The sequence below is a fragment of the Squalius cephalus genome, assembly GCF_949319135.1.
Source record: "Squalius cephalus genome assembly, chromosome: 13".
Classification (NCBI taxonomy): domain Eukaryota; kingdom Metazoa; phylum Chordata; class Actinopteri; order Cypriniformes; family Leuciscidae; genus Squalius; species Squalius cephalus.
In genome coordinates, this window is record NC_137134.1 from 14,399,689 (window position 1) to 14,426,144 (window position 26,456).

The 26,456-nt window shown below is 38.8% G+C and overlaps 2 protein-coding genes across 3 annotated transcripts in view; one reads left to right on the forward strand and one right to left on the reverse strand.

Moving 5' to 3' along the window:
- Positions 1-26,456, reverse strand: part of LOC307169381 (uncharacterized protein) — a 301,523-nt gene that overhangs the window by 179,533 nt on the left and 95,534 nt on the right. The gene's annotated exons all lie outside the window — the stretch shown is intronic.
- Positions 21,239-25,677, forward strand: LOC307170344 (uncharacterized protein). 2 transcript variants are annotated; one of them, XM_079891440.1, is made up of 3 exons: positions 21,239-21,710; positions 21,834-22,439; positions 25,592-25,677. In XM_079891440.1, the coding sequence occupies exons 1-2, from the start codon at positions 21,519-21,521 to the stop codon at positions 22,434-22,436; spliced, it is 795 nt and encodes a 264-aa protein (XP_079747566.1). In that variant the 5' UTR covers positions 21,239-21,518; the 3' UTR covers positions 22,437-22,439; positions 25,592-25,677. The 2 variants fall into 2 exon arrangements, with proteins under 2 accessions (XP_079747566.1, XP_079747565.1); XM_079891439.1 differs by lacking the exon at positions 25,592-25,677 and having other exon boundaries at positions 21,834-22,476.

Sequence of the window (26,456 nt, forward strand, 5' to 3'; positions counted from 1 at the left end):
TTTTTGGGTGAACTAACATTTTAAACTTTTAAACATATCTTATATATGAAATATTGTTTAAATATATGAAACCTATACGGAGGTAGCATTTTTAGTTGAGTCTTGGCATCAGAGCTGATCAGCCCTATACACATTATTACTCAAGGCCCCGCCCCCCCTCATGTCAAAGCATGCAGGGCTGCTTTCCAGTCCAAAATTGTCATGCCCTTCACTCGTGAAGTTCCCTCCGTCTCGTTCACTCGGATGTACGTCATTGCTTACGTTGCACGAGTGCCCATACTGGCGGAAACTGCGGCGGGCTGAACTGGAACGTCCTAAGCCCTTGATCACTTGGAATCAGCTGTGGAGTTGATTTATTATTTGCATTTTTTTTTCCTTTAAGAATTTGTGTAATGCAGCATACAAATGTTTATAGGTGTGTTTGGGTTGTTTTAAATTAAAAAAATATAGAATTAATATATCATAGAGTTGTTTGTTGTGGTGATGATTAGATGAGATCTGTGGGGACGTCACAATCATACTGCATTGTGGGACATATAGGTGCCTGAAGTGTACTTTTGAAGTAGACTCACTCCCTCGGTCAAAATCGAGGGAACGAGGGTCTGTCCATATAAACTTCCCTCGTCCACTTCACAAGTGGAACGCACTTCAAAATGGCGGCAGGGATTTTTACAGTGCTTAGGGAAGTTTGCAAGTGCGTGTCTAAAAGAGGACTGGAACGCAGCACCTGTCTAAAGTTAAAGAGGCTACATGCGATTTTCTGAAATTTAAACTCGCTACTGACACCTGTGGCCAAAAAACGGAACTGCTCTTCCTTTCTGCTCGCTCTCGTACATGCACACCACACTTCACAAGTCATCTGCTGCAAAGAGGTCAACATTATGTTTACAGAGGTAAGAACAGTCAAATACATATATTGTTTGAGAAACTAAGTTTGTTTGCTGACTAGCGGTGGTGGCAGAGTGATCTGAAACGTTTAACATGAACGCGCTTGACGTCACATCCGCACACTGAAATCCGACCTGACAGAAAATAGGAAAAATAGGATACAGGCTTATAGGTGCACCCACTGTGAGCTGACAAGAGCTATGTCCCAATGTGAAGGCTGGATCCTTCGAAGGACTGAAGACTTCAAGGATGCAGCCTATTCGTCCTCCGAAGGACGCACCATGTAGCCTCCGTAGGATTTCCTAATTGCGCAGCCAGGTGTTCCCGATTACCGCTCCAGGCGCCAAGCAACGGTGCGAGAGTATGCTGCCATCCTGACAATTCATTTGATATGCTATGGAGCCAGAACTGGCTATTGTCATTTTTATGTTTTATATTTTACTGGAGGAAATGGTATTAAGGATGTTTCAGGTAATACTTTCGGCTTAGCCGAAGATTCAAATGTTTATTTATATCTTACCTTGATGCGATTTTGTAGGCTAGTGTATTATTTTTATTATGCACATAAATGGACCATGGTAAATATATTTACACATATTTTTAACCCCATTTGAATATAAACAGTTGAGTGCGGATGTTACTCCCGCTCTTCATCGGCAGCTGTCAGTCACTGTTGCTAGGCGACAAGAACAGTCCTCCGTAGGCTAGAGACCGGTCCGAGCGCTTCAGATGCGTCCTTTGAAATGGGACTGAGCTGTAGTTAGCAACAATTTGTTAATATTGTGACAATAGGCCTACATTTTGTTACTTTAATTTTCAAAATAACCAGTGGTGGTAAGGAACTACATACTTCGTTAATACTCGAAGTAATTTTCCCACACGGGACAGCAACACTATAAAACTGTTATTTTACAATATGATGCATTGTTTTACATTAAACTACACAAAAGTATATAGTTTAAATGTATCAACCTTGAAAATATTATTAAGTAAAATGCAACATGCAGTAATAGAAATGCAGAATTCCTTTACTTTTACTCTTGATGCCTTAAGTACATTAGAGTATGCAAGATAATGAAAAAAAATTGCTTAACTAAGGTTTAAAATAAAAATAAAATATGACTAGTAGTTTTTCGCCAATTTGGTATTAGTGGTTATTAAAAGTACTTTAGTGTAATAAAGTATCTCAATATTTATTCCATGAGTCAGCCCTGCAAACCTGTTGGTAGACAACTTAGTGGATAGTGTAAATATGCAGTCAAACACTCTGCAGACCGTCCCAGATGATGTCCCACCAGCAGGAGGCCTTACCAGGGTCTCTATTGTGGAGCCCATCCCGGTCCAGCAGCACACCAGGGTCTCCCACTCAGCTGAATAAAAGTCTAAATCATTTTTCTTATTTTATATACTGTAAATTTAAATGTTTATGTTAATTTTGATATGTTTAATGTATGTTGTAAATAGTTGGGGGGAAAAAAGGTATAGAAGAATTTGTTTCATGTAGAAATTATGACTATCATTACAAAAATAAACAATGTCCAGAGCAATGAATTCTCTTTTATTTACACATTTAAAGTTGCATAAAAATAAATGTACAGATTTTTTTTTTTCCTTTTAAAAAATATAGGTGAAAAAAAAGTTAAACAAGATTATATACTGTATATATATATATATATATTTCTCAATCATTCTTTCAAGAAGAGAAAACAGCCTGTCCATCCTCTCCCTACTCTCCTGTGCTCTCCTCGCCTCTGCAGTCCCATGTCTTCTCTAATCAAGTCCAAAAACTCGTCCTCTCCATCTCGCCTTCTTCGTGGTGCTGGTGCTGATGCTGGTGGTGCTGGTGCTGCCTCTGGCTCCTCCTCTTCTTGTCACACACTGATGAACTCGGCCCTGGTGTGTCCTCAGGGATTGAGGCGATGAGGACAGCGGGGTTGGTGCAATGCCTCTGTCCCAACACCTCATCCATGAGGACAAACCAGGGCCAAGTTTCAGCAGTGGGTTTCCCACTCACACCCTCTCCTGTCCCAGGACACGTGCAATCTAAGGCAGAGCAAATTAACCACGGCTTGTTAACAACAACAGCACAATACATTTCAGCAAAGATGTGTGTATTAATTTTCTTATGTATATAAAACTATATACCCATATAAAAATGGGTCTGGGGAATGTAACTCCCATACAGGTACAAAATAATATATATATATATTATTTTGTGCCTGTATGGGAGTTAGATTCCCCAGACCCATTTTTCACTGAACTGTTCTAAAAAAGCAGAAAAGGGTACTTAACACAGGAGTGCAATCTTAAGTGCATTGTTAACACTGCAAATTATGACACATCAATACCAATTTAGACCAACAGTAAAAACCAAATTTGGGGGTTGGTTGTTTTGGCTTTATAGGGTGAGTGATATTTCTTATAATACACAAGTGAGATAGACTAGTGCAAATATTACAAATAGGTCGTTAACTTTATTACCACAAGTTTTGCCTAAAACTACCTGACAAATGAAGCCATGCAATGATGACGAAGGAGTTAAGATGAAGTTTATAATAAACTTTAACTCTGGTTTCGCTAGCTATTTGAGTAAATGAAAACATAATACTTACATTTAAATGTGAATTTGCTGTCCACCACCGATCTCTAGTCTCGGCCGCCGGCCTGTCGTCAACGGCGCGCAATGACTTATGGGGTAGAATAGGCCGCTAAGTGTCCATTTATGTATCCTTCTTTTCACGGGGAAACGAAGGGCGCATTTGGCGTCGCTTTTGAATCAGGGTAGCCTTCGTCGCGGCGCGATGACGCAACCGTCCTTCGAATACGGCCTTCGCAGGAATTGGGACAGCCTTCATCGAGCCGCGGTGACGCAATCGGCCTTCAAATGCGACCTTCCAAGGATGCAGCCTTTGAATTGGGACGTCCTTCGTCGCGCCGCTGTGACGTTTTGTCTCGCCGCGGTGACGCAATCGGCCTTCAAATACGGCCATCCGGCCTTCAAATACGGCCTTCGAAGGACGCAGCCTTCACTTTGGGACACAGCTAAAGGCTCTTCAAATCACACTAGATGGCTGGTCGTATGCAAAAAGAAAAGGAAAATATATCTCACATGACATGAGCAGGTGCGTGAATTGATGGTGCAACAGAAATAACTTTTTACAGTAAAACAATAAGAAAGCAATTTTATATGCACACCTTCATGGAAACAACAAACACTAGAATAGATGTCATTTTGAAAGAACTTCAGGAACGCACACCCCCAAAAAAACGTATTTTTTTTAATATGGTCAAGGATGAAATGTATTGCATTGTGTTTTGTTTGTGTGTTTTTATTGCCTCTTGTATTGATGTAAAGCACACTGGTCAACTGGTGTTGTGTTTAGTAGTGGTATAGAAATAAAATTGACATTGACATTGACTATCACCCAGCCAGCACAGTCACCTGGGGCCCAAATGGGTTTAACCTGGGCTATCTAATTGGGACCCAGACAGTTTTGTCCTCGGTTTCCATGTTGGCCCCACATGGGTTTGCCCAGATGAAATGAACACTGCTTAGTGTGCATACTACAGGCTGTTTAATGTAACACTTAATCAGTGTTGGAGGTAATGAGATAATTAAGTGATTGAATAATGATTGTGCATTATTGATGAACACCTGCTGTTAACAAGCAGATTCACTGAAGGAAAGAGAAACACAAGAACTACTTCCAGCCACAACCTTGGATGAAATCAACTGAAGATAAAATACATCAAATCTCTCAAGATCTGATTAAACAACTCCACAAACAGCATTACCAACTTAATTTATTAGTAACCAGACTGACTTTATTTCTGTCAGACATCTACAGAAAAGAATTAAGAAGAGGTTAAGATGTTGATTATTTATTTGAAAGTAATAGTTTGATTTGATGTTACCACTGTGGCGATCAGTGTGTGCTTTAGTCAGGCTCTTGACTTTTTAACATTAGTTTTTCTCTGGCAGCTGTGTCTGTTTGTTATGGCAAGAACAGCAAGAGAAAACTTAGTCATATGCTGTAAGCTGATTAATGATAAGAATATACTCATCATATAGTGGCATAGCTCATTGTGTGAGGTTTATGTTATTCATTTTGTTTTATTGTTGTGATTCTGCAACGAGAGAATAATATAATTTAATTAGAACGTCTATTATTTTTAACACACTAATTACATATTTCGGGCTCCCCCTAATCTTACTCACACACAGACATCAAGAATCAGCATATGAAACTCAACAATGGTGACATGCTTCATGGTGCAATGCATTCTGGGAGCCATGGATAAGTTTCGTATGATGCACCCAGAATGCATTGCAGCATGAAGCATGTCACCATTGTTGAGATTCATATGTTGATTCTTGATGTCTGTATGCAAGTAGAACTTGCTGGAGTCCAACATGTGTAAATGGTGTTTTAAAAATCATTTGATGTTCCGATTGAACTGTTCTGATTAAACTGTGCTGGATCTCTTGCTATAGAATCACAACAATAAAACAAAATGAATAACATACTACCCGTATAAACCTCACAAATAATCAATGAGTTAAGCCACTATATGATGATTATATTCTTATCATCAATCAGCTTACAGCATCTGATTATATTTTCTCTTGCTGTTCTCACCATAACAAACAGACACAGCTGCCAGAGAAAAACTAATGTTAAAAACTCAAGAGCCTAACTAAAGCACACACTGATCGCCACATTGGTAACATCAAATCAAACTATTACTTTCAAATAAGTAATCAATGTCTGACAGATATAAAGTCAGTCTGGTTAGTAATAAGTGAAGCTGGTAATGCTGTTTGTGGAGTTGTTTAATCAGATCTTGAGAGATTTGATGTATTTTATCTTCAGTTGATTTCATCCAAGGCAGTGGCTGTTTAGGCCTAGGCCTAGTTCTTGTGTTTCTCTTTCCTTCAGTGATTATGCTTGTTAACAGCAGGTGTTCATCAATAATGCACAATCATTATTCAATCACTTAATTATCTCATTACCTCCAACACTGATTAAGTGTTACATTAAACAGCCTGTACTGTGCACACTAAGCAGTGTTCATTTCATCTGGGCAAACCCATGTGGGGCCTACATGGAAACCGAGGACAAAACTGTCTGGGTCCCATCTAGATAGCCCAGGTCAAACCCATTTGGGCCCCACATGGCTGTGCTGGCTGGGCATAAGCCATTGGCTAATAAATTATTTTACTCACCACCAGTGTGTGTTAGAGGCTAAGTATAAGCTTAGCATAGATATATTTTTCACTCACTCTACACTCTGACTGAGACTGTGAAGGTGAGAATTATTATTATTTTATTTATTTTTTTGGGTTTGCCTTCTTTGTTTTAGTTGGGATTGTTTAATAAACTTTGTTTGGCTGCTACAGGATCCACATTTCCTCTCTTTGCCTCATTTGCCGGACCTGATGTGATACTAATCTTTGACTATTCTAAGAATTTTATTAAACAGATGTTTTTGGACATTTTTGTACTAAACATTTAGTGAGTTTTTATTCTCTGACCTCTGTTAGTATTTTTAACAAAACACTGAAGGACATGAAGGATGCATCAACCATTAAATTATACCCATATTAGTCTTCTGTCTATTATGAAAAGTAATTTTATTATATTATAAATTTATAAAGATTATAAAAGTTTTAAAGTCCAACTGAAATCAAAATGGATCCTATTTACTTTGTTAGCACATATTACTAGTCTTGTGGTGAAAAATTAATCCGTGCAAGTTAATAATACACAGAAAAAAATTGTTTGCCGTGGTAATCTTTAATCAAAATCTGAAAAGTTACTTCCGGTCTGGAATGGCGTTCCTTCTCTGATGATGTAGGTTTGACGGCTTGGGTTGGGAAACGCTTAACCACTCCCCTCAAACCGTTAGTCTGTTATGAGCAGAGATGGAGAGGAGGAGCGCTAGAGTAAAACCCTGCCCTCTGTTCAATATTCCGTTTCACTGGGAAATGCATCACAACACTGGAGAAAAGTCGTTTGCAACTTCCGGTTCACGCGGACTTTAATAGCCTATAATCTTAGTTGTACTTCATAATATCATACGGTTTTGGCATCTTGTACAAATTATCATGAGTTGTCATGAGAGTGTGTTGGCTTTATGTGATAAATAGTTTTGCTGATGTTACTGCAATTATCTGGCAACTTACTGTCATGTTTAACTTGATGAAGTAATGATGATGGTGAGGCGTTAGGTGTTGAAAAAAAAAGTGTGTACAATGTGGTCAGAGCAAACTTGACTTCCTCTGCTGTCTGGTTCAGAGCTGCAGTAGAACGAACTTCATCATACATGTGTGGAGGGAACCAGGTTTCAACCAGTAACATGAGGATCATTCAGCTTCAGCTCTGTGAGTTTACAACACATGAAAATATTTACATGAGTTTAACCATAAATTGTTTCTTGTTAAAGGTTCACAGTGGTTTTATGTGGCTAATTAAAAATGAATTTTAATGCATGTTTATTTATTTTTATCTTATAGATGTATTAATCTGCTGTCGAGCTGCAGTCTCAGATCAACTCACTGATTTGGGATCAAATGTGACCATAAACTGTGATCTTGATGAAAATGAGGTTTATTGGATTTTACTGAAAACACCAGATCCTCCAACAGTGATTCTACGGTCAACCTCAAATCCAACAGCACCTTTTTACTCAAATAAAACATTCAGAAAGAAATATTCACTGCAATTTAATCATAATCTAGTTATAAATAATGTGACCGCTGATGAATTAGGAGTTTATTACTGTATGAACACACACACACCTCCAAAACTCAGCAACAGCACCAGACTGCACTTCACCGGTGAGTTCATTTACTCCTCTATTGATCAAAATAGTGTGAAATTGAGTGTTGATTATTTATTACTTGTTATTTACTACTTCATTTTTTTATGAAAATCATAATTATCACTCTCATTGGTTGCTCTACACAGAGATTAATATGTTACAGATATTAAAGGTTTATAAAATTGCAGTCATTGTGTTCCAGCTGGAGACTGACATTAACAAACTCTGAACACTTTCATTACAGAATCAACTCAACTAACTGAGTGTCACAATCAGACAGTGGTGGAGTTTATTGATCAGAATCAGACACAATGGCAGATTATTATTATCATATCTGCTCTGATGAACGGGCTTCTGCTCATTGTGCTGATCGGTGAGATATTCTTACTGTTTTAAAAATGATCAAATTAAATATACAATAATATATAATGTTTTATTATAATATATAATATTATATATTATAATACACAATAGTGCAAAAAAGCAATATAATGATGTTATTAGGCTGCTGAAGTTTTTTATTACTTTGTTTAGCCTATACTTACATTTAACTATTTTTGCATATGAAATGTTTCATTCTTAGTTTTTGCTGCTGGAAAAACAGAAAAGTTGGACAAACACATTCACACTGATCTGCGGACACAAGTTATATATCAGCTTCAAGACCCAAACCAGCTGTAATGTAAGTTAATTCATATATATTTATTGCTAAATTTCATTAACCTAAATTTTAACTATTGATTCTAATTTTAATTAATTAATTATAATACAATTCTACTGTCCTGTTATGCCAACAAAATATTGTAGCTTTTTGTTTTTATTCATATCACCTGCAGGTGAATGCTATAAGCAAAGTGGAAATATTCAGCAAGCAAACAGCATCTGTCTTTGACTATATAACATGTTCTTAAAATATCATGTGCTTAAGTCAAGAATATAATATTTTATGGTGTAATATATGGGCACATAAATCTTGGCTACAAGATTTGGCATGAGTCACACCTCCATTATACATATTTATATCAATACGTAGCCTACTGTTTATATAAAATTGTTAAATAATTTGTATTCAGCACAAGTCCACACAGTGCAACTACACAGGCTACACAGTGTGGTTAAGCTCAACTGAAGTGTTAAAGCAAAACCAGAAATATGTTCCACTGGTCACTTGAAAACCAATGACAAACAGAGTCTCTCACCTTTGTCTAGAGTGGAGGTTTAACCTTACACCGAGTGCCAGGACCTTCATACATTTATGTGTCTCAGTTCTCACAGTCGTCTTAAACTCTAATGGAAACAGCAGAATTGCAGTATCTCTGCTTTGTCTACTGTATATCTACACATTTATTGTCAGAGAACTTGACAAGTGTATATTAGTGGTAATATACCATATATATATAATATTAAGTGGTATATTGGAACACAACGATAAGCATTTCATAAGTTTTAAAAGCTATTTACAGTGTTGACCCTTCTTCTTCATAACCTCTGTAATTCACTCTGGCATGCTGGATATCAGCTTCTGGGACAAATCCCGACTAATGGAGATCCATTCATGCCTTATTAGTGCTTGCGTTGGTCACAATCTGTGGGCTTCTGCTTGTCCACTCGCATATATATATATATATATATATATATATATATAGTCTACATGAAGAAACAACAACAATTATTCTATCAAACGGTTAAATCCAGACTCACTGACTGCTCTGCATTTCTTTTTCCGTTTGAGGTTAAAAAATGCCGAGATGTCTAAAGCAAATGTGAACTCTGCTCAAGGGTAAACCACCTGTCAAGAACAACATGACACCATATGAGTCATTTACTGTCAAGTGACCGACTCAGAGGAACTGATGGTTTACGTACTGAGCTTAGCTTTACACTTTATTTGAGCTAAACCACTGCTTACACTTCTGCTAAGAAGACCAAAATATTTAATGCACAGATTTAATGTCTATTATCTTTTAGGAGATGCAATAAACTTCATCTTGAACAACTGTACCAACTTCAGCTACAGGCAAAACAACTCTGAAATGTCCAACACAATTATGCACAACATACACTGTGAATATATAAAGTTTTATGAAAAATGTGAAATGCATAGTGAAAATAATAAATAAATTAATTCATTAATAAAAAGAAAGAAAATAAGCTGCAAAACCCTCGTGTTGCTGTCCTTCACACAACAAACCCACACTACTTACAGGAAGTCAGAATGAACTCTGACTTTGAACTGAATTTTGGCCATTTTGAATGATAAGACCACCGTACAGGTTATTTAAACATTATATTTCATATATAACATATTTTTCAAAGTTTAAAGTGTTAGTTCACCCAAAATACAAATTCTATCATCATTTACTCACACTCATGTCATTCCAACTTTAACTTCAACTTCAACTTTTATTTATTTATATAGCACATTTCTGCCATACAAAGGCAAAAGACCTTAAGTCGCTAGAGTGTGGAACTGAGAAAAATGACTTTAAAGATTTTTAGTTGTCTCGCCAAATTAATTATAGGTAGGACACTGGAAATCTGGCAAATAGATGTTTTAGTAATGGAAATTATATACATAAAAAAATCTTGAGCTCAAACTTGACTTTTGACCACTATTTTAAAGTTACTGTACTCTGCCTTTGTATTGTCAGCAAAAAGTGAGAAGTCATGCCAAGGCAAAAGGCAGTAACTTCCACATTATCAATATTTGGTTGCTGATATCACCATTAACAAAATCATTATAGTGCACCTGTATAAAATCTAGTGATCATGGCATTTATTTTGTATGATTTACAATTATTTATAGCCATCTACTTATTGCTATCCTGTGCTTTGGTTGCATTCTGATGGCATTATTAATACATTTGACATGACAAAATACCTCCTATTAGTCCAGCGTTGACTCGATCGACCGCGTTTAGGGCGGGGCTGAAGGCGAAGTTTTGGCACTCTGCCAGCTAGTTTGCCGAGCTTTAATTCTTGGTTGTATTCATCTGATACGGCAATGTGTAACGTTTTTCTGTCAACTCTGCATAATCCTTCGCGATCGATATCGCACGCTTGTCGATGGAGCAGACCATACTAAATGTTCTGACCGCAATTGTGCTGGACAAAGCTCTGAGGACATCAGAAGTTAGAGCGACTGATGGCAGCTGTACAAAGTACACAGGCTACACCGTAATTTTAATTTTAATGGACATTAAAACAAAGGCAGATAACCGTACAATCTGGTAGGTAGCATTATTTGATAGAACACCGGCACAGTAACTTCATATTGACGCGCGGCCAAACAAAGGCAGAGCGCCGTAACTCGTAATTTGAGCGTTCCAAAACAAAGCCAAAGAGCGGTAACTGATGTTACGGTGTTCTGCCTTGGTTTCTCATGGGCTTTTGGAAGTTACTGTTAAGACAAATCATTATTTTCTCGATAAAAAAACGGAATTGATTCAAGATACTTATCCACATGATAAAGAAGGTCTTGAATGTGCCAAAAATATAAATAACTCATTTTCGACCAAAAACGAAGTTACGGTCTTTTGCCTTTGCACGGCAGATTTAATAGCAACGTTGTTGCCCAAAGTGCTTCACAGTTAATTAAAACAGTAAGACATTCATATATAAAAACAAATATGAAAATAAGACCACACACTCTTGAACATACCCTCAAAAAAAAAAAAAAAAAAAAAAAAAAAAAATTTACTAAAAGCTAAGTTAAAAAGATACGTTTTTAGTTGAGACTTAAAAATTTCTATTGTCTGAGCTAGCCGGATATGAGAGGGAAGACTGTTCCACAACTTGGGAGCCACAACTGAGAAAGCTCGGTCACCCTTTGACTTCTTTTTGGAATAAGGGATTGTCAGCAGAAGTTGGTTCGTTGATCGTAATGTCCTGCCTGATTTGTACGATCCTAAAAGGTCAACGATGTAGTTTGGAGACATGTTATGCATTGCTTTAAAAACCATTAGTGAAATCTTATACTCAATCCTGTAATGAACTGGTAGCCAATGAAGACAGCGTAGTACTGGAGTAATGTGGTCCCTTTTTTTTAACCATTCCAAACCAGTAAGACTTTAGTTCATCTTCAAAACAAAAATGGAGATCAAGACCAGCCGACAGCTGTGAGTGTGTGTTATAAATCAGGAATGGCGAGATTGGGTTTGGTACGTTTTTCGTCTTCAAACGAAACTTGCGTCTTCAGCCGACAAAGTTTAAATCTGGTCTGGCTAGAGAGCCTCCCATAATGTTTACACATTAGGTCAGTATGCGGAGATAAGACGGTCTTTTGTGTCTGTTCGAACGCATTCGACCACATGAGCGTTTACACTATGAAAGTAATCCGGTTGGATGTGTTTTCAACTTCCTCTGGAAGTGGTCGAAAGTGGACAAGCTCAAAGCGTTTTAGACCCTGTTTACACCTGTATTTTCGTCCACTTGTGATCCGATCGACCAAAACACATCTTAATACCAGGTGTAAACAGGGCCTAAAAACATTCACAGAAGGAAATGCCATTCTGGATCCTTTAATTGTGTTTAATTGTGTTTTTCTAATTTAATAACTAATTTATCCTCATCCTCACAGAGTCAATCAAACCTGGACATCTTTCCGGGGCTTCGCCTCCACTTTCATCTTCATCAGTAGCTCTATAAATCCTGTACTTTACACTTTTGCTGGAAAGTCCTACATTAAACGTGAGGGCCTGGCCTTCATGGCACGGCTGTTTGAGAGCTCAGCGATCGAGTCCACACGAAAGATCCGGCAGAGTCAGAGCAATCGAGAACGAGAGAAGAAAGAAGAGGTCGACTATCCCAACAATAAAATCTGATTCCACCACTAGCACTAATGGGAACGTGACCCGTGACACGTGACCCGGATCGGAATGGACGCTTGAGACTTCGCTCCTTGCTAAACCACTGATTATAATCCCCTTTTTCCCAAAACATTTTATCAGTAATTTTTTATCTCAAGTATGCCTAAACCTCCTCGTGACAAAGATTTTCCTATATTTTCAACGTCCGGTCCATCCACTGGGAGGAAGAAAGCGACGACTCAACCGACCGCGTGCTCGACTACTGAGGATCAGCATGGCGAATCTAGGCCCACGGAGGCTACCGACATGGCTACTATGGACCAGATTTTGACGGAAATCAGATCTGTAGCCTCGCGCGTCAATAACATGGATGAATCTGTTGAATCTCGTCTGGACACGATATAGACAGTACTTTGGGTGACAAAAAAACATCCATCGCATCGGTCGAGCTTTCTCTCTCCAATTTATCCAACCGGGCAACAGATCTGGAAAGGCGAATGGATGAAGCCGAGACTCGGATCTCTACTACAGAGGATAGTTGCGATAATCACGGTGCCAAAATAACAGCTATGCAAAAGATAGTGGATATGCTACAGCTGAAGGTTGACGACCTGGAGAACCGTGGTCGTCGGAAGAATTTAAAAATTGTCAATCTCCCGGAGAAAGCGGAGGGTTCAGCTTCACTCGCGGACTTTCTCCAAACGTCCATTCCAACTTTAGTTGGCCTACCTGCTGACTTTCCTTCTCTGGAGATTGAACGTGCTCATCGCGCTCTGGTCCCTAGCCCGGACGCGAACAAGCCACCAAGAAGCATCCTAGTGCGATTTCTCCGACACTCTCAGAAAGAAGCGGTTCTCAGGGCAGCTCTGAAGAAGCGTGACATCCTCTACAATGGATCCAAATTAAGGTTTTACTCCGACCTTTCGGCGGAGGTCCTGCGCAAACGTCGCGAGTTTGATTCAGTGGGAAAATTGATGGCCCGTCGTAATATGTATCGTGGCTTCGCTTACCCGGCGCGGCTCCGCTGTCTTCACAACGGGCAAATTCATCTTTTTGATACCCCTGAATCAGCCGCCGCCTTTCTGCAAACTCTTACTTGAGATATTTTACTCTCGTTTGTCTGGTAGGATCACAGGAATACTGTCTTGATTTAGTGAGTCCCTGTCATTACCTTTTACTTTCTTCTGACTATATTTAACAGAGGTAACCTTATTGAAGAGGTACATACGGTGATGTTCGATTTAATTTTAAATTTAGCTCCCCGTCTAAAATATAGCTCTCATTATTTTTATTTTTATTTATTTAAAAAAAAAAAAAAATCCTAAGTGACTATTTTCTCCGTTGGGGTTCTATATGTATTTATTCTTCTCTTGGTTTGGCCGTTGTCTCTGGCGCCCGTGCTGTTATGGTGGTCTTTAAATTGAGTTTGGATTTGTATCTGATTATTATGTTCGTTGACTTCATTCTGGGGGATGTTACTCTGTCGTTTGGGGACAGAGTCGGGGAGGGCGTGCGCTGCAAGCCGTTTCTCGTTGTTTTATTTGTCTGTTGTAAGTCAACTCTCTGCCGTTTTATTATGCCAAACATTGTCGTTTTATTTATGGGATAAATTCGCACCATTTATGGCTGGTTCACTTAAACTTATCACTTGGAACGTTCAAGGGATTGGACATGTAATTAAAAGGAAAAAATGTTTAACTCATTTGAAAAAACAAAAACCCGACATAGTACTGCTTCAGGAAACAAAACTATCCGACACTGAACATTCAAAGCTGGGGAAAGACTGGGTGGGTCAAGTTTATTTCTCCTCTTTCTCGCGAACAAAAGAGGGGTAGCTATTCTTATTAATAAAAATCTACCTTTTATTTTAGAACATAAGGAATCTGATCCTGAAGGGAGATTTATTATGATCACAGGTTCAATCCTCAATCACCATATAACTATTCTCAACGTTTATGCTCCAAATATAGACTCCCCTAACTTTATATCTCAGATGATCTTATTGTTCACTTACCATTGTAAAGGCTTAGGTTTCCTAGCTGGAGACTTTAATTGTATAATGAACGCTTCCCTAGATAAATCCTCATCTGCAAATATATCAAATCCTAAAACATCTAAGTTGCTCAACAATTTATGTTCAGATTCTGGCTTAATAGACGTATGGCGTCAATTAAATCCTAAAATGAAAGATTATACATTTTATTCTCATCCTCACAATTCATATTCTAGGCTTGACTATTTTTTTCTTCCTAAACAATTTTTGCATGCAGTTCAATCTTGTCGACTCTATCGCTCCTATCAGATCACGCAGCAGTACGCTTGCAAATTGACCCTGCTTTCAGTATTCCCAGATCCTCAAATTGGAGGTTTAACACATCTCTTTTAAACAGCGATCCTTTCTCATCTTTTGTCTCAGATAGTTTGTCACAATTTTGGCTTGACAACAGAGACTCTCCAGTGTCTTCTGCCATGATTTGGGACGCAGCCAAAGCCACTCTACGCGGTCACCTTATTTCTTATACTTCCCATCTTAAAAGAGTCAAAGATAGTAACAGGAAAAAACTTTAAAACGAGGTAACCAGATTGGAACAAATACATAAGCAATTTCCTACTGTTTCGAACTTAAAAGTTTTAGTGAATGCAAGAATTAAGCTAAATATGGATCATACCTCCCATATTCAGAAGCTTCTGCTCTTTACTAAACAAAAATATTACGAATTTGACAATAAATCTAGCCGGTTACTGGCATACCAACTAAAAAATCAAAATAATGACCGGTCAATTAATATGATACAAAATATAAATGGTGTCACTTCGAGTGACCCTTTAACTATAAACAGTACTTTCAAGGAATTCTATAAATCTCTATATAGTTCTGAATTAAAAGCAACAGACTCTGACATTGCTGCCTTTTTAAGTAACATCACATTACCGTTATGCTCGGAGGAAGATCTTTTTAACTTAAACGCTCGGTTTTCAGTAGAGGAGGTTTGGGCAGCAATTCAGTCCATGCCGAATGGGAAATGTGCCAGCCCAGATGGTTTCCCATTGGAATTTTTCAAAACATTCTGACCTAATATCCACCCGATTTTCATGCCTGCGATCAATGATATCTGGAAAGGTGAAGTCATGTTGAAGTGAAGCTCATCTTATAGGCCTATTAGCCTTCTTAATGTGGACTATAAGATAGTGGCAAAAGTTTTAGCCCGAAGATTGGAATCTATTCTTCCCAAGGTGATTAATCCTGATCAAGCAGGATTTGTGAAATCCAGACATGGTTCAGATAACGTACGTCATGCTCTAAATGCTATACATCACTTTCGTACTCAAAAAAAGACATCAATGATATTATCTTTGGATGCCGAAAAGGCTTTTGACCTCGTGGAGTGGCCCTTCTTGTTCTCGGTTTTGGAAAAATTCGGATTAAGCTCTAATTTTATTAATGTTATTAAGCATCTTTATTCAGACTCTATTGCCTCTGTCAACACAAACGGTTTGATGTCCGAATTTTTCCCAGTACGTAGAGGTTGCAGACAGGGATGCCCCCTGTCACCCTTATTGTTTACATTATTCATTAAACCCTTGGCAGAGTCTATCAGGACCAATCCTGATATATCCGGAATTATAATTAAAGGGAAAAAACACGTCATCTCTCTGTATGCTGATGACGTTCTTTTATATTTAGAGAATTTGCCGACTTCCACTTCTGCAGTTCTGAATTCCTTAGCTTCGTTCAGTACTGTGTCGGGTTATAAAATCAATATCGAAAAGTTTCTATGTCTTTTAATTACTCTCATAAATCCCTGATACAATTTCCTTTTGAGGTTTCTAAAAAAGGCTTTAAATATTTGGGCATTTTCCTCACTCCTGACTTGAACAATTTGTTTGAAACAAATTATTCTCCTTTAATTCAAAAAGTTAAAAAAGATTTAGAAAAGTGGACATTACCAATTTCCCTTCTTGGGAGAGTAAACGTCATTAAGATGAACTTACTTCCTCGATTAAATTATCTTTTTCAAAATCTCCCATGCTACTTAGCTACATCGTTCTTTCAATCTTTGAATTCTTACATATCTCGTTTTATTTGGAATAATAGGCAACAGAGAGTTGGTTTTTCTAAACTCTGTAAACCGAGGGACCTCGGGGGTCTCTCCTTACCCAATTTCCAGCTTTATTACTGGGCTTCCCAAATCAAAATAATAACAAGCTGGGTCAGGAATAGGCAGGACGCTCTGTGGATTGATTTTGAATCTTCATTTTGCCATCCAAGAAGTTTAGGTTCCCTGTGCTTTATTAATAGTATAACTCAGATAAACTCTCTTACTGACAATGTGATTGTCTATAACACATTACTGGTTTGGAAGGACGTGAAAAAACATTTGAATATCCCTCAAAGTATATCCATTCAGTCCCCTCTAGCTTTGAACCCGGACTTTCCCATTCAGATTAGGAGCATTGGATTGCTGGACTGGACTTTTAGGGGTCTGTCTGATTTCTCAGGAATGTTTACCTCTGAAACTTTGAGATCATTTGTACAAATTAGATCAGAGTTTGATATACCCTCAGAAGACTTTTTCAAATATCTCCAAATTCGGCATTTTATAGAGTCTCTTATAAAGCGAAACAAAATTCGATTCAAATTATCAGAATTGGAAGAAACCATATTGTCAGTTAATTCTTTCAAAGGGCTTATTTCCTAATTTTATACCTCACTAGCTTACTCTGATTCCTCAGTTTACGATTCTTTGAAACCATTGTGGGAACGGGACCTAGGAGTTCTTGTTTAACTCCGAAGATTGGACCAGGATCTGTGATGGTATTTTTCCAAAATGCACCTCGATTTCCATATATGAACAAAATTTTAAATTCTTTCACAGAATTTATTTTACACCTGTTCGTCTGCATAAAAAGTTCCCAGGTTGTTCCGACCTCTGTTTTAAATGCAAGACTTGTAAGGGCACATTTTTTCATGTATTTTGGTCCTGTGTTCATATCCAACCATTTTGGAAAGGGGTTCATTCTGCAATCCAGGAGATAATAGGAAAATGTTTTATTTTATCCCCCTCACTTTTTTTTGCTGAATGACATTCCTAAAGACCTGCTTGACTCAGACTTCAAACCTCTGTTTACTACCCTTATATTCCTGGCTAAGAAATGTATATTATTAAAATGGCGTACATCTCAGGTCCCTACTATTTCTATGTGGATTTCTCAGCTATCAGCTTTTCTTCCTCTGGAGAAATTAATTTATGACCTCAGCCACAAACAGGACAAATTCAGGAGTCTTTGGGATCCTCTCCAATCCTTTCTACACAAATTTTGAATTTTTTTATTCTAAGAAAGTTTTGGCTTGTTTTGATTTATGTTTTCTGTAAACAGACACATTTGTATATTGTACATTTTATTTAACTTGCAGCGCTTGGGGTTTGTTTGTTTGCTTATTTGTCTTTGTTTTCGTTGTTTGTATTATTTGAAAATCCTTAATAAATAAATAAATAAATAAATAAATAAATAAATGCCATCTGGTTTAATATTGTGTTATATAATGATTTTTTTTTTTTTATCCAAATACAGCATCACTGTATACAGTATTTAAAAAAAATTGGTTCAGGTGTTTATCCAGTAGAGGGCGCCGCACAACAGTGAGAAAAACAGTAAACAAGTCTGTCTTCTTCACTGTATTTCTATATTATTTTTCTAGTTCTGAGTATAACCTACACTGTGTTCTGTTATATTTATGCTTAAAACAAAGAAGAATGGCTTCATTGAAGTAGTAAATTCTCAGAAAAGTCATAACAGCTTAAACAGTTTGGATAAAGTCACCTTGAATCATCTTGAAAACAAGACAAAATATGGTATGTTTGATATTCAAGGTGGCAAGGAGCACATTTGCATCTTTCCCAGAAGAATATGTACATAGAGGTGAACGTGATTTCACCAAGGAGGAAGTTTCCTGAATCAACATCCTTTGTAGCAGCCCCTCGGCGTCGACAAACGAGACAGAGAGTTTCGACGGGTGCTTAATCTTCTTTATTCCGCTCACTTTGAGCGCCATTAACCGTGACTTCGATAAACGTTGTGTTGTAGCACCGTGGAACTACATAAAGAAACAATATACTCATAAATAAAAAATGTATGTACAAATGACAGATTACTTAAACAAATACACATTTACAGATACCCAAAAGGCAAATAAATTATTACATACATGAGAAATGAACCAAAAGAGCTCGACAAATAACACGTGTCATACGAAATTATATATTACTTTAAAATACAACATGCAAACACACAATAAAGACACATACCTCGCTCCGCTTGCCAAAGGGTACTAAAAGAACCAAAACGTAAAGTGCATCCACCTTTTTACAATATATATTTCAAACTTTTGTAAACACCACGTGAGAACCACACTGTGCTCCTCGTCCGCACCTCTCTCTTCTTCCTGAGTTACAGCTTACGTTACGTAGAGAGTGTGCGTGCGCGCACACACCACGTTTAAAAGGGACACACACACATACATATTTTTGCGGTCATTTACACTCCCACCAATTATGAAATGATGAAAGAACAGGACAAACTGTGAATGAATCAGAACATGATTTCTGAACATCAATATGACCGCCTTCAAACAGTTTATATGCATGCGAAGTCTAAAATGTTAGGTTTTATAGAACTTAATTACATGGTCTGATGCAATGGAATCACAAAGCAGTCGTTGATTACTCATTTTCAATAAGTACCACCAATTTTTGGATGGGCCTTTCAATGACTGTGGGCTTGGAGCGTTGATTTTGTTTTCGCTCCCCTAACTGCAACTTGACTCGCCTTACAAGACCATCACTTCCTTCACTGGTTCCCACCACTCTGCCTAATTGCCACTGACCTCTGGGAAGCATATCGTCTTTGATGATTACAACATCATTCACTTGAAGGTTACGGCGAGGAATATGCCATTTCTGACGTGCTGCAATGTTGAGAAGGTATTCCTTCTTCCAACGACTCCAAAATTGTTCGATTAGGTATTGAACTCTGCGCCATCTTTTAGTGGCATACACATCTTGTTTTACAAACTCTCCTGGAGGTGGAAGAGCAACATCAGACTTCATCATTATCAGATGGTTTGGGGTCAATGGTTCGAGTGAATTTGGATCATTAATCCCATCTACCGTTAGAGGGCGGCTGTTTACAATGGCCATTGCTTCATAGAACAGCGTTCTGAGTGATGCGTCATCAAGCCTGCCTGGGCATAAAGCAAGTGTGGCATTGAGTACATTTCGCACAGTTCGTATCTGGCGCTCCCAGACACCTCCAGCATGGCTTGCAGAAGGAGCATTAAAGACAAACTCGCATTGCCTTTCTGTAAGAAAGATCTCTAAGGCGTTGGTGTCAATCTCTTTCAGTGATTTTGCGAATTCATTTTTAGCTCCAACAAAGTTAGTGCCGTGGTCACACTGAAGTTTGCGAACTGCTCCTCTGAGGCTGATAAAGCACCTTAGGGCATTGATAAAGGAGTCTGTAGATAGGTCCTCAATCATTTCAATATGGACTGCACGAGATGATAGACAAGTGAATAATAGGCCATATCTCTTAAGCTCCTTACGAGCTCTCTTCACAATAAATGGCCCGAAACAGTCCATACCACAGTACGTGAATGGAGCGGAAACCTCAACACGTTCTCTGGGAAGTTCTGCCATACGCTGTTCTTCAGCTGGTCGTCTGAGTTTCCGACATTGCACACACTTGTATATGAACTTGGCGACGGACTTACTGCCTCCAATGATCCAGAATCCATTCATTCTTAACTCCATTTGAGTTTGGCTTCTTCCCTGGTGACGAACTTTGGTGTGGTAATATGACAGAATTAGTTTAGTGATGTGGTTACCTTTTGGAAGTATTACAGGATGTTTTAGATCTTGACTGAGAGATGAGTGTTTTAGCCTCCCACCAACACGGAGGATGCCATTGTCCAAAATAGGATCCAGAGGGTACAGTGCGCTTGAATTTGGTAGAGCTTCTCCTCTTTCAATTTTTTGCATTTCTTTTGAGAATGCTTGCTGCTGTACAAGCTTGATGACCACCTTAGCAGCTCTCTCACGTTCTTCAACTGTCACATGATCACCGTTGTACATCTGTTTGTGGCCCAATCTGTTTATTCTTGCAACCACCCTTAGAAGCATAGACCAAGAAGAGAATCGACTTAAGCGACTGAGGATGTCTGCTCCGTCTCTGACTGAGGTCACAAAGGTTTGGACTAATTTAACTTCAGGATCACCGACAAGCAGGTTCACAGGTGTGTATGGTGTTGCATTTACTTCCTGTTCCCACAGGAATTTGGGTCCTGATAACCACATTGATGTAGAGATGGCAGACGCATTAAGCCCTCTAGATGCATAATCAGCAGGGTTATCTGTTGTATTTACGTAACACCAATGACTAGGATCTGTGACATCTCGAATCAGCTGCACTCGATTTGCGACAAAAACATGAAACCTACGGGCTTCGTTGTTAATGTATGCTAAAACGACCTGCGAGTCTGTCCAGAAGAACTCTTGGTCAATCTTCATTTCCAGCTCATTTTTCAGCATGACACTCATTCTGGCAGATATGACAGCGGCTGAGAGTTCTAACCTGGGAATGCTTATGACCTTTGTAGGTGAGACCCTGGCTTTAGAGATTCAACTGCGCATGCGTCACGACTGAGTGCGTTGTTGTGTTTGGAGCTCCGTCGAATTAATTCAGAAACCTTGTTTTTCTTCTTTACACTCTTTTACAAACAAACTTTTTCATTTTTATAGCGTGTGAACATATCTGGAATACTATTCTCCTTAAAAAACAATCGGATTGCTCTGATATCGCTACATATATCCAACCTTTCGAACTTCCGCTACTAGCCTTAGCCCGCTAGCATTACACGCGTGGTCGCGCCTATCGATCGACTTATTTACACCCGTATCACTGAAAGCTATAATTCGCCATTATAGCACATCTGCTATAATGGCGAATATAACGGATGTGTGTCTAACGTTACCTTTGAGTGCAGGTGAGGACACCTTCGAGCTGCATTCTGTGCAGTTAGAGCTGGAATCCGTGGAGAAGCAGATCCGCGACCTACTAGAGAGACAGGCCGAGCTACGAGATCGACGTTTCGCGCTTGAAACATCACGCGCCGATGCTCACAAGTCAGTGGTTAGTAACCTTTTGACTTCGACCTCGTCTACTCCATGTGTTTCTCTGCCCAGGATGCGATCATCCCTGGTTTCATTCACTCCGGCACCGACACAACAACATGGACCCTGGGTGATTCCACAGCGGAAGACGCGGGCCAGGACCAGAGCTAGGACCTCTCCGCCCCTCCCGGCCTTCGAGATCTCCACCCGGAACCGCTTCTCCCCTCTACGCGAGACGGAATGCGACGCTGTGATCATCGGCAGTTCCATCGTCCGGCATGTCCGTGCTACCATAGGTAAAGGTAAGGTTCGCACTCACTGCTTTCCTGGTGCTCGTGTTCTCGATGTCGCTGCACAGGTTCCCGGGATTCTGAACGGTGACGAGCCCGTCGGAGCTGTCGTGCTGCACGCGGGAACGAACGACATCAGGCTACGGCAGTCGGAGGTTCTGAAGAAGGACTACAGGAGCCTGATCGAGACGGTACGCAGTACATCGCCTGAAACAACGATCATCGTGTCTGGACCGCTTCCCACCTACCGACTAGGACACGAAAGGTTCAGTAGATTATTTGCTCTAAATGAATGGTTAATGTCATGGTGTAATGAACAGATACTGCTCTTTGTAAATAATTGGAATCTTTTCTGGGAGCGACCTAGGCTCTTCCGTGCTGATGGCCTTCACCCCAGCAGAATCGGAGCGGCTCTTCTGTCGGACAACATCTCCAAGACGCTACACACCATATGACTAGTAAGTCAAAGTCCAAATCACACTCTTTGCTGTCCAAACTTAATTGATATAAGTACCAATGTGGAACATTATATTGAAACTGTGTCTATTCCTCGTTTAGTGAGATCAAATAATAAATCTACTGCAGGATCTAAGAAAAATCTAATTGTGATTAAACCAGAAAATCTCAATATTAGTGAACAAAAACAATTTATAAAGCTAGGTCTTTTAAACATCAGATCGCTTACACCTAAGGCGGTTATTGTAAATGAAATGGTCACAGATAATAGTTTCGATGTACTTTGCCTTACTGAAACCTGGCTTAAACCAAATGATTATTTCGGTCTTAATGAGTCTACTCCTGGATACTGTTACAAGCATGAGCCCCGTCTGATTGGTCGTGGCGGTGGTGTTGCTATAATCTATAAAGATATTCTTACTGTTACTCAGAAAACAGGTCACAGGTTTAATTCGTTTGAAGTACTTGTGCTAAATGTTACTCTCTTAGATGTAAGAAAGAAATCCATATTATCTCTAGCCTTGGCTACTGTATATAGACCGCCAGGGCCTTACGCTGATTTCCTAAAAGAGTTTGCAGACTTTCTCTCAGATCTTTTGGTCAATGTCGATAAAGCATTAATTGTTGGAGATTTTAACATACACGTAGATAATTCAAATGATGCTTTAGGGGCTGCGTTTACAGATTTATTAAACTCCTTTGGGGTCAAGCAAAACGTAACTGGTCCCACTCATCGTCTTAATCATACGCTAGATTTAATTATATCACATGGAGCCGATCCAACCGATATAGATATTATACCACAAAGTGATGAAGTCACTGACCATTACATGGTCACTTGCATACTACGTACCGCTGAAATTTGTCATGTTGCGCCGCGTTATCGACCAGGCAGAACAATCCTTCCAACAACTACAGATCATTTCTCAAATAGCTTACCTGATCTATCTCAGCTGCTCAGTGAACCCAAACAAACAGATGAACTAGAGGAAATGACTAGCACTATGAGCACCATTTTCTCTAGTACATTAGACATCGTTGCACCAATTAGATTAAAAAAGGTTAGAGAGAAAACTAAAGCACCATGGTACAACAGTGTTACGCATGTTCTAAAGAGAGAAACTCGTAATTTAGAGCGTAAATGGAAACAAACTAATCTAGAGGTCTTTAGAATCGCATGGAAAGACAGTATGTCACGTTATAAAAAGGCCCTAAAAGCAGCCAGGGCTGAGCATCTCCGCAAACTAATAGAAAACAACCAAAATAATCCTAGGTTTTTATTTAACACCGTCGCTAGACTAACAAATAAACAGACGTTACCGGAGCAAAATATTCCGTCACAGTGTAGTAGTAATGATTTTATGAATTTCTTCACTGAGAAAATAGAAAGCATCAGAAACACAATTGTAAATGTACAATCTTTAATGGTGTCTTATGATTCAGCCTCAATTATCACCCTGCAAGAACAATTACAGCGCTTTGCAACTATAGGACAGGAAGAGTTAAATAAACTTATCATTGCATCTAAACCAACAACGTGTTTATTAGATCCAATACCAACTAAACTACTGAAACAAGTGTTACCTGTAGTGGAAGAGCCTCTTCTCAATATTATTAACTCGTCTTTATCCTTAGGTCATGTTCCAAGAATATTCAAGTTGGCAGTTATAAAACCTCTTATTAAGAAACCACAATTAGATCATAATAATCTAGCAAATTACAGACCCATTTCAAATCTTCCATTTATGTCTAAAATACTAGAAAAAGTTGTGTCCGCTCAACTGTGCTCTTTCTTGCAAGAAAATGATATCTATGAAAAATTTCAGTCAGGATTCAGGCCGCATCATAGCACTGAAACTGCGCTCGTTAAAATCACAAATGATTTACTTTTAGCTTCTGACCAAGGCTGTATCTCAATACTAGTTTTACTTGATCTTAGTGCTGCGTTCGATACTATAGATCACACAATACTCTTAGACCGACTACAAAATTATACTGGTGTTCAAGGACAGGCATTAAGCTGGTTCAGATCATACTTATCAGACCGTTACCATTTTGTCTGCGTAAATGGGGAAAAATCGAAGATAACGTCAGTAAACTACGGTGTACCGCAAGGATCTGTGTTAGGCCCTCTACTATTCTCAATATATATGCTGCCACTTGGTAATATTATAAGAAAACATGGAATTAATTTCCACTGTTATGCTGATGACACTCAATTATATATTTCATCACGACCAGATGAAAACGCTAAATTATCTAAATTAACAGAGTGTGTTAAAGATATAAAATACTGGATGACATGTAATTTTCTGCTATTAAATTCAGATAAAGCGGAGGTATTACTTATTAGTCCAAAAAACTGCCCACAAAACCTCTTACAATACAACTTTAATTTAGAAGGGTGTCCTGTTACTTTATCCTCTACAGTAAAAGACCTGGGTGTTATATTAGACCGCAACTTGTCTTTTGAAAATCATATTTCATATGTTACAAGAACAGCCTTTTTCCACCTTAGAAACATTGCTAAGCTACGTAACATGCTATCTGTTTCTGATGCAGAAAAGTTAGTTCATGCATTCATGACCTCGAGACTAGATTACTGTAATGCTTTATTAGCTGGTTGTCCTGCATCCTCAATAAACAAGCTACAGTTAGTCCAAAATGCCGCCGCTAGAGTTCTTACTAGATCAAGAAAATACGATCATATAACACCAATTTTGTCGTCTCTACATTGGTTACCTATAAAGTTCCGTATCAATTACAAAGTATTGCTACTGACCTATAAAGCCCTAAATGGTTTAGCTCCCGTGTATTTAACGGAACTTCTATCGCCCTACAATCCATCGCGCTCTTTAAGATCACTAAATTCGAGGCTTCTGGTCATTCCTAGGATATCTAAGTCCACTAAAGGAGGGGGAGCTTTTTCACATTTAGCTCCTAAACTGTGGAATGGCCTTCCTGATATTGTTCGAGGCTCAGACTCGCTGTCCCAGTTTAAAACTAGATTAAAGACGCATCTCTTCAGCCAGGCATTCACATAATACTTACATTTTATACTACAGTTGAATCAGATTGAATGCATTAATATTGCGAACAGCAGCTACGCTAATTATTTCCCATATGCTTTTCTGTTGTTATCTCGGGACGCTAGTCCCGAGGTAAATACAGATCGTCAGCTCCAGTTTGTATCCAGCCTCTCATGGAAACTACAGATTCTCCAACACCCGTGCAGAGACGACTCGGCGCCTGTGAAGAGACGACTCGACGCTGGCGATGTTTATGCCCTAAAACAATACATGATTAACTAACTGTATTTCTCTGTGTACATTTCTGAAATGCACTTTCTGTAAAGCTGCTTTGAACAATATGTATTGTGAAAAGCGCTATACAAATAAATTTGAATTGAATTGAATTGAATTGAATTTAGCCATCACCAGACTGCAGTGGACTTCACTCTTGTCATTTTTGAAGCGGAGGTAGGAACAAGCACCATATCCTACATTACTCGCATCGGAGAAGTGGTGTAACTCTGTTCTGACTATGTCACTGAAGGTATGTGGGTGATAACATCTTGGTATCAATACTTCCTTGAGTTTCAGAAGATCGTTTTTCCAACCCACCCATTGAGAACGCAAGTCATCAGGAAGTTCGTTGTCCCATTCAGTACCTCTACGACACAGTTCTTGTAGGATACACTTTCCCTGTAGAATAAATGGGGCGACAAACCCAAGAGGGTCATATAGAGAGGCTATAACAGACAGAATACCACGGCGAGTCAATGGTTGATCCTTAAGGTCAATGCTGAAACTGAACGTGTCATCCTTTGTTGACCATTGAATGCCGAGTACGCGTCCAGCTGGTGCTGCTTCAAGATTAAAGTCAAGAGGCTTTGATGTAGTTGCCTTTTCTGACGGGTTTAAACAACTCAGAACGTCTTCCTTATTTGAGTTAAATTTGTGAAGCCGTAAACCTCCATGTTTACACACTCTTTGAGCTTGCATTATTAGTTCTTTGGC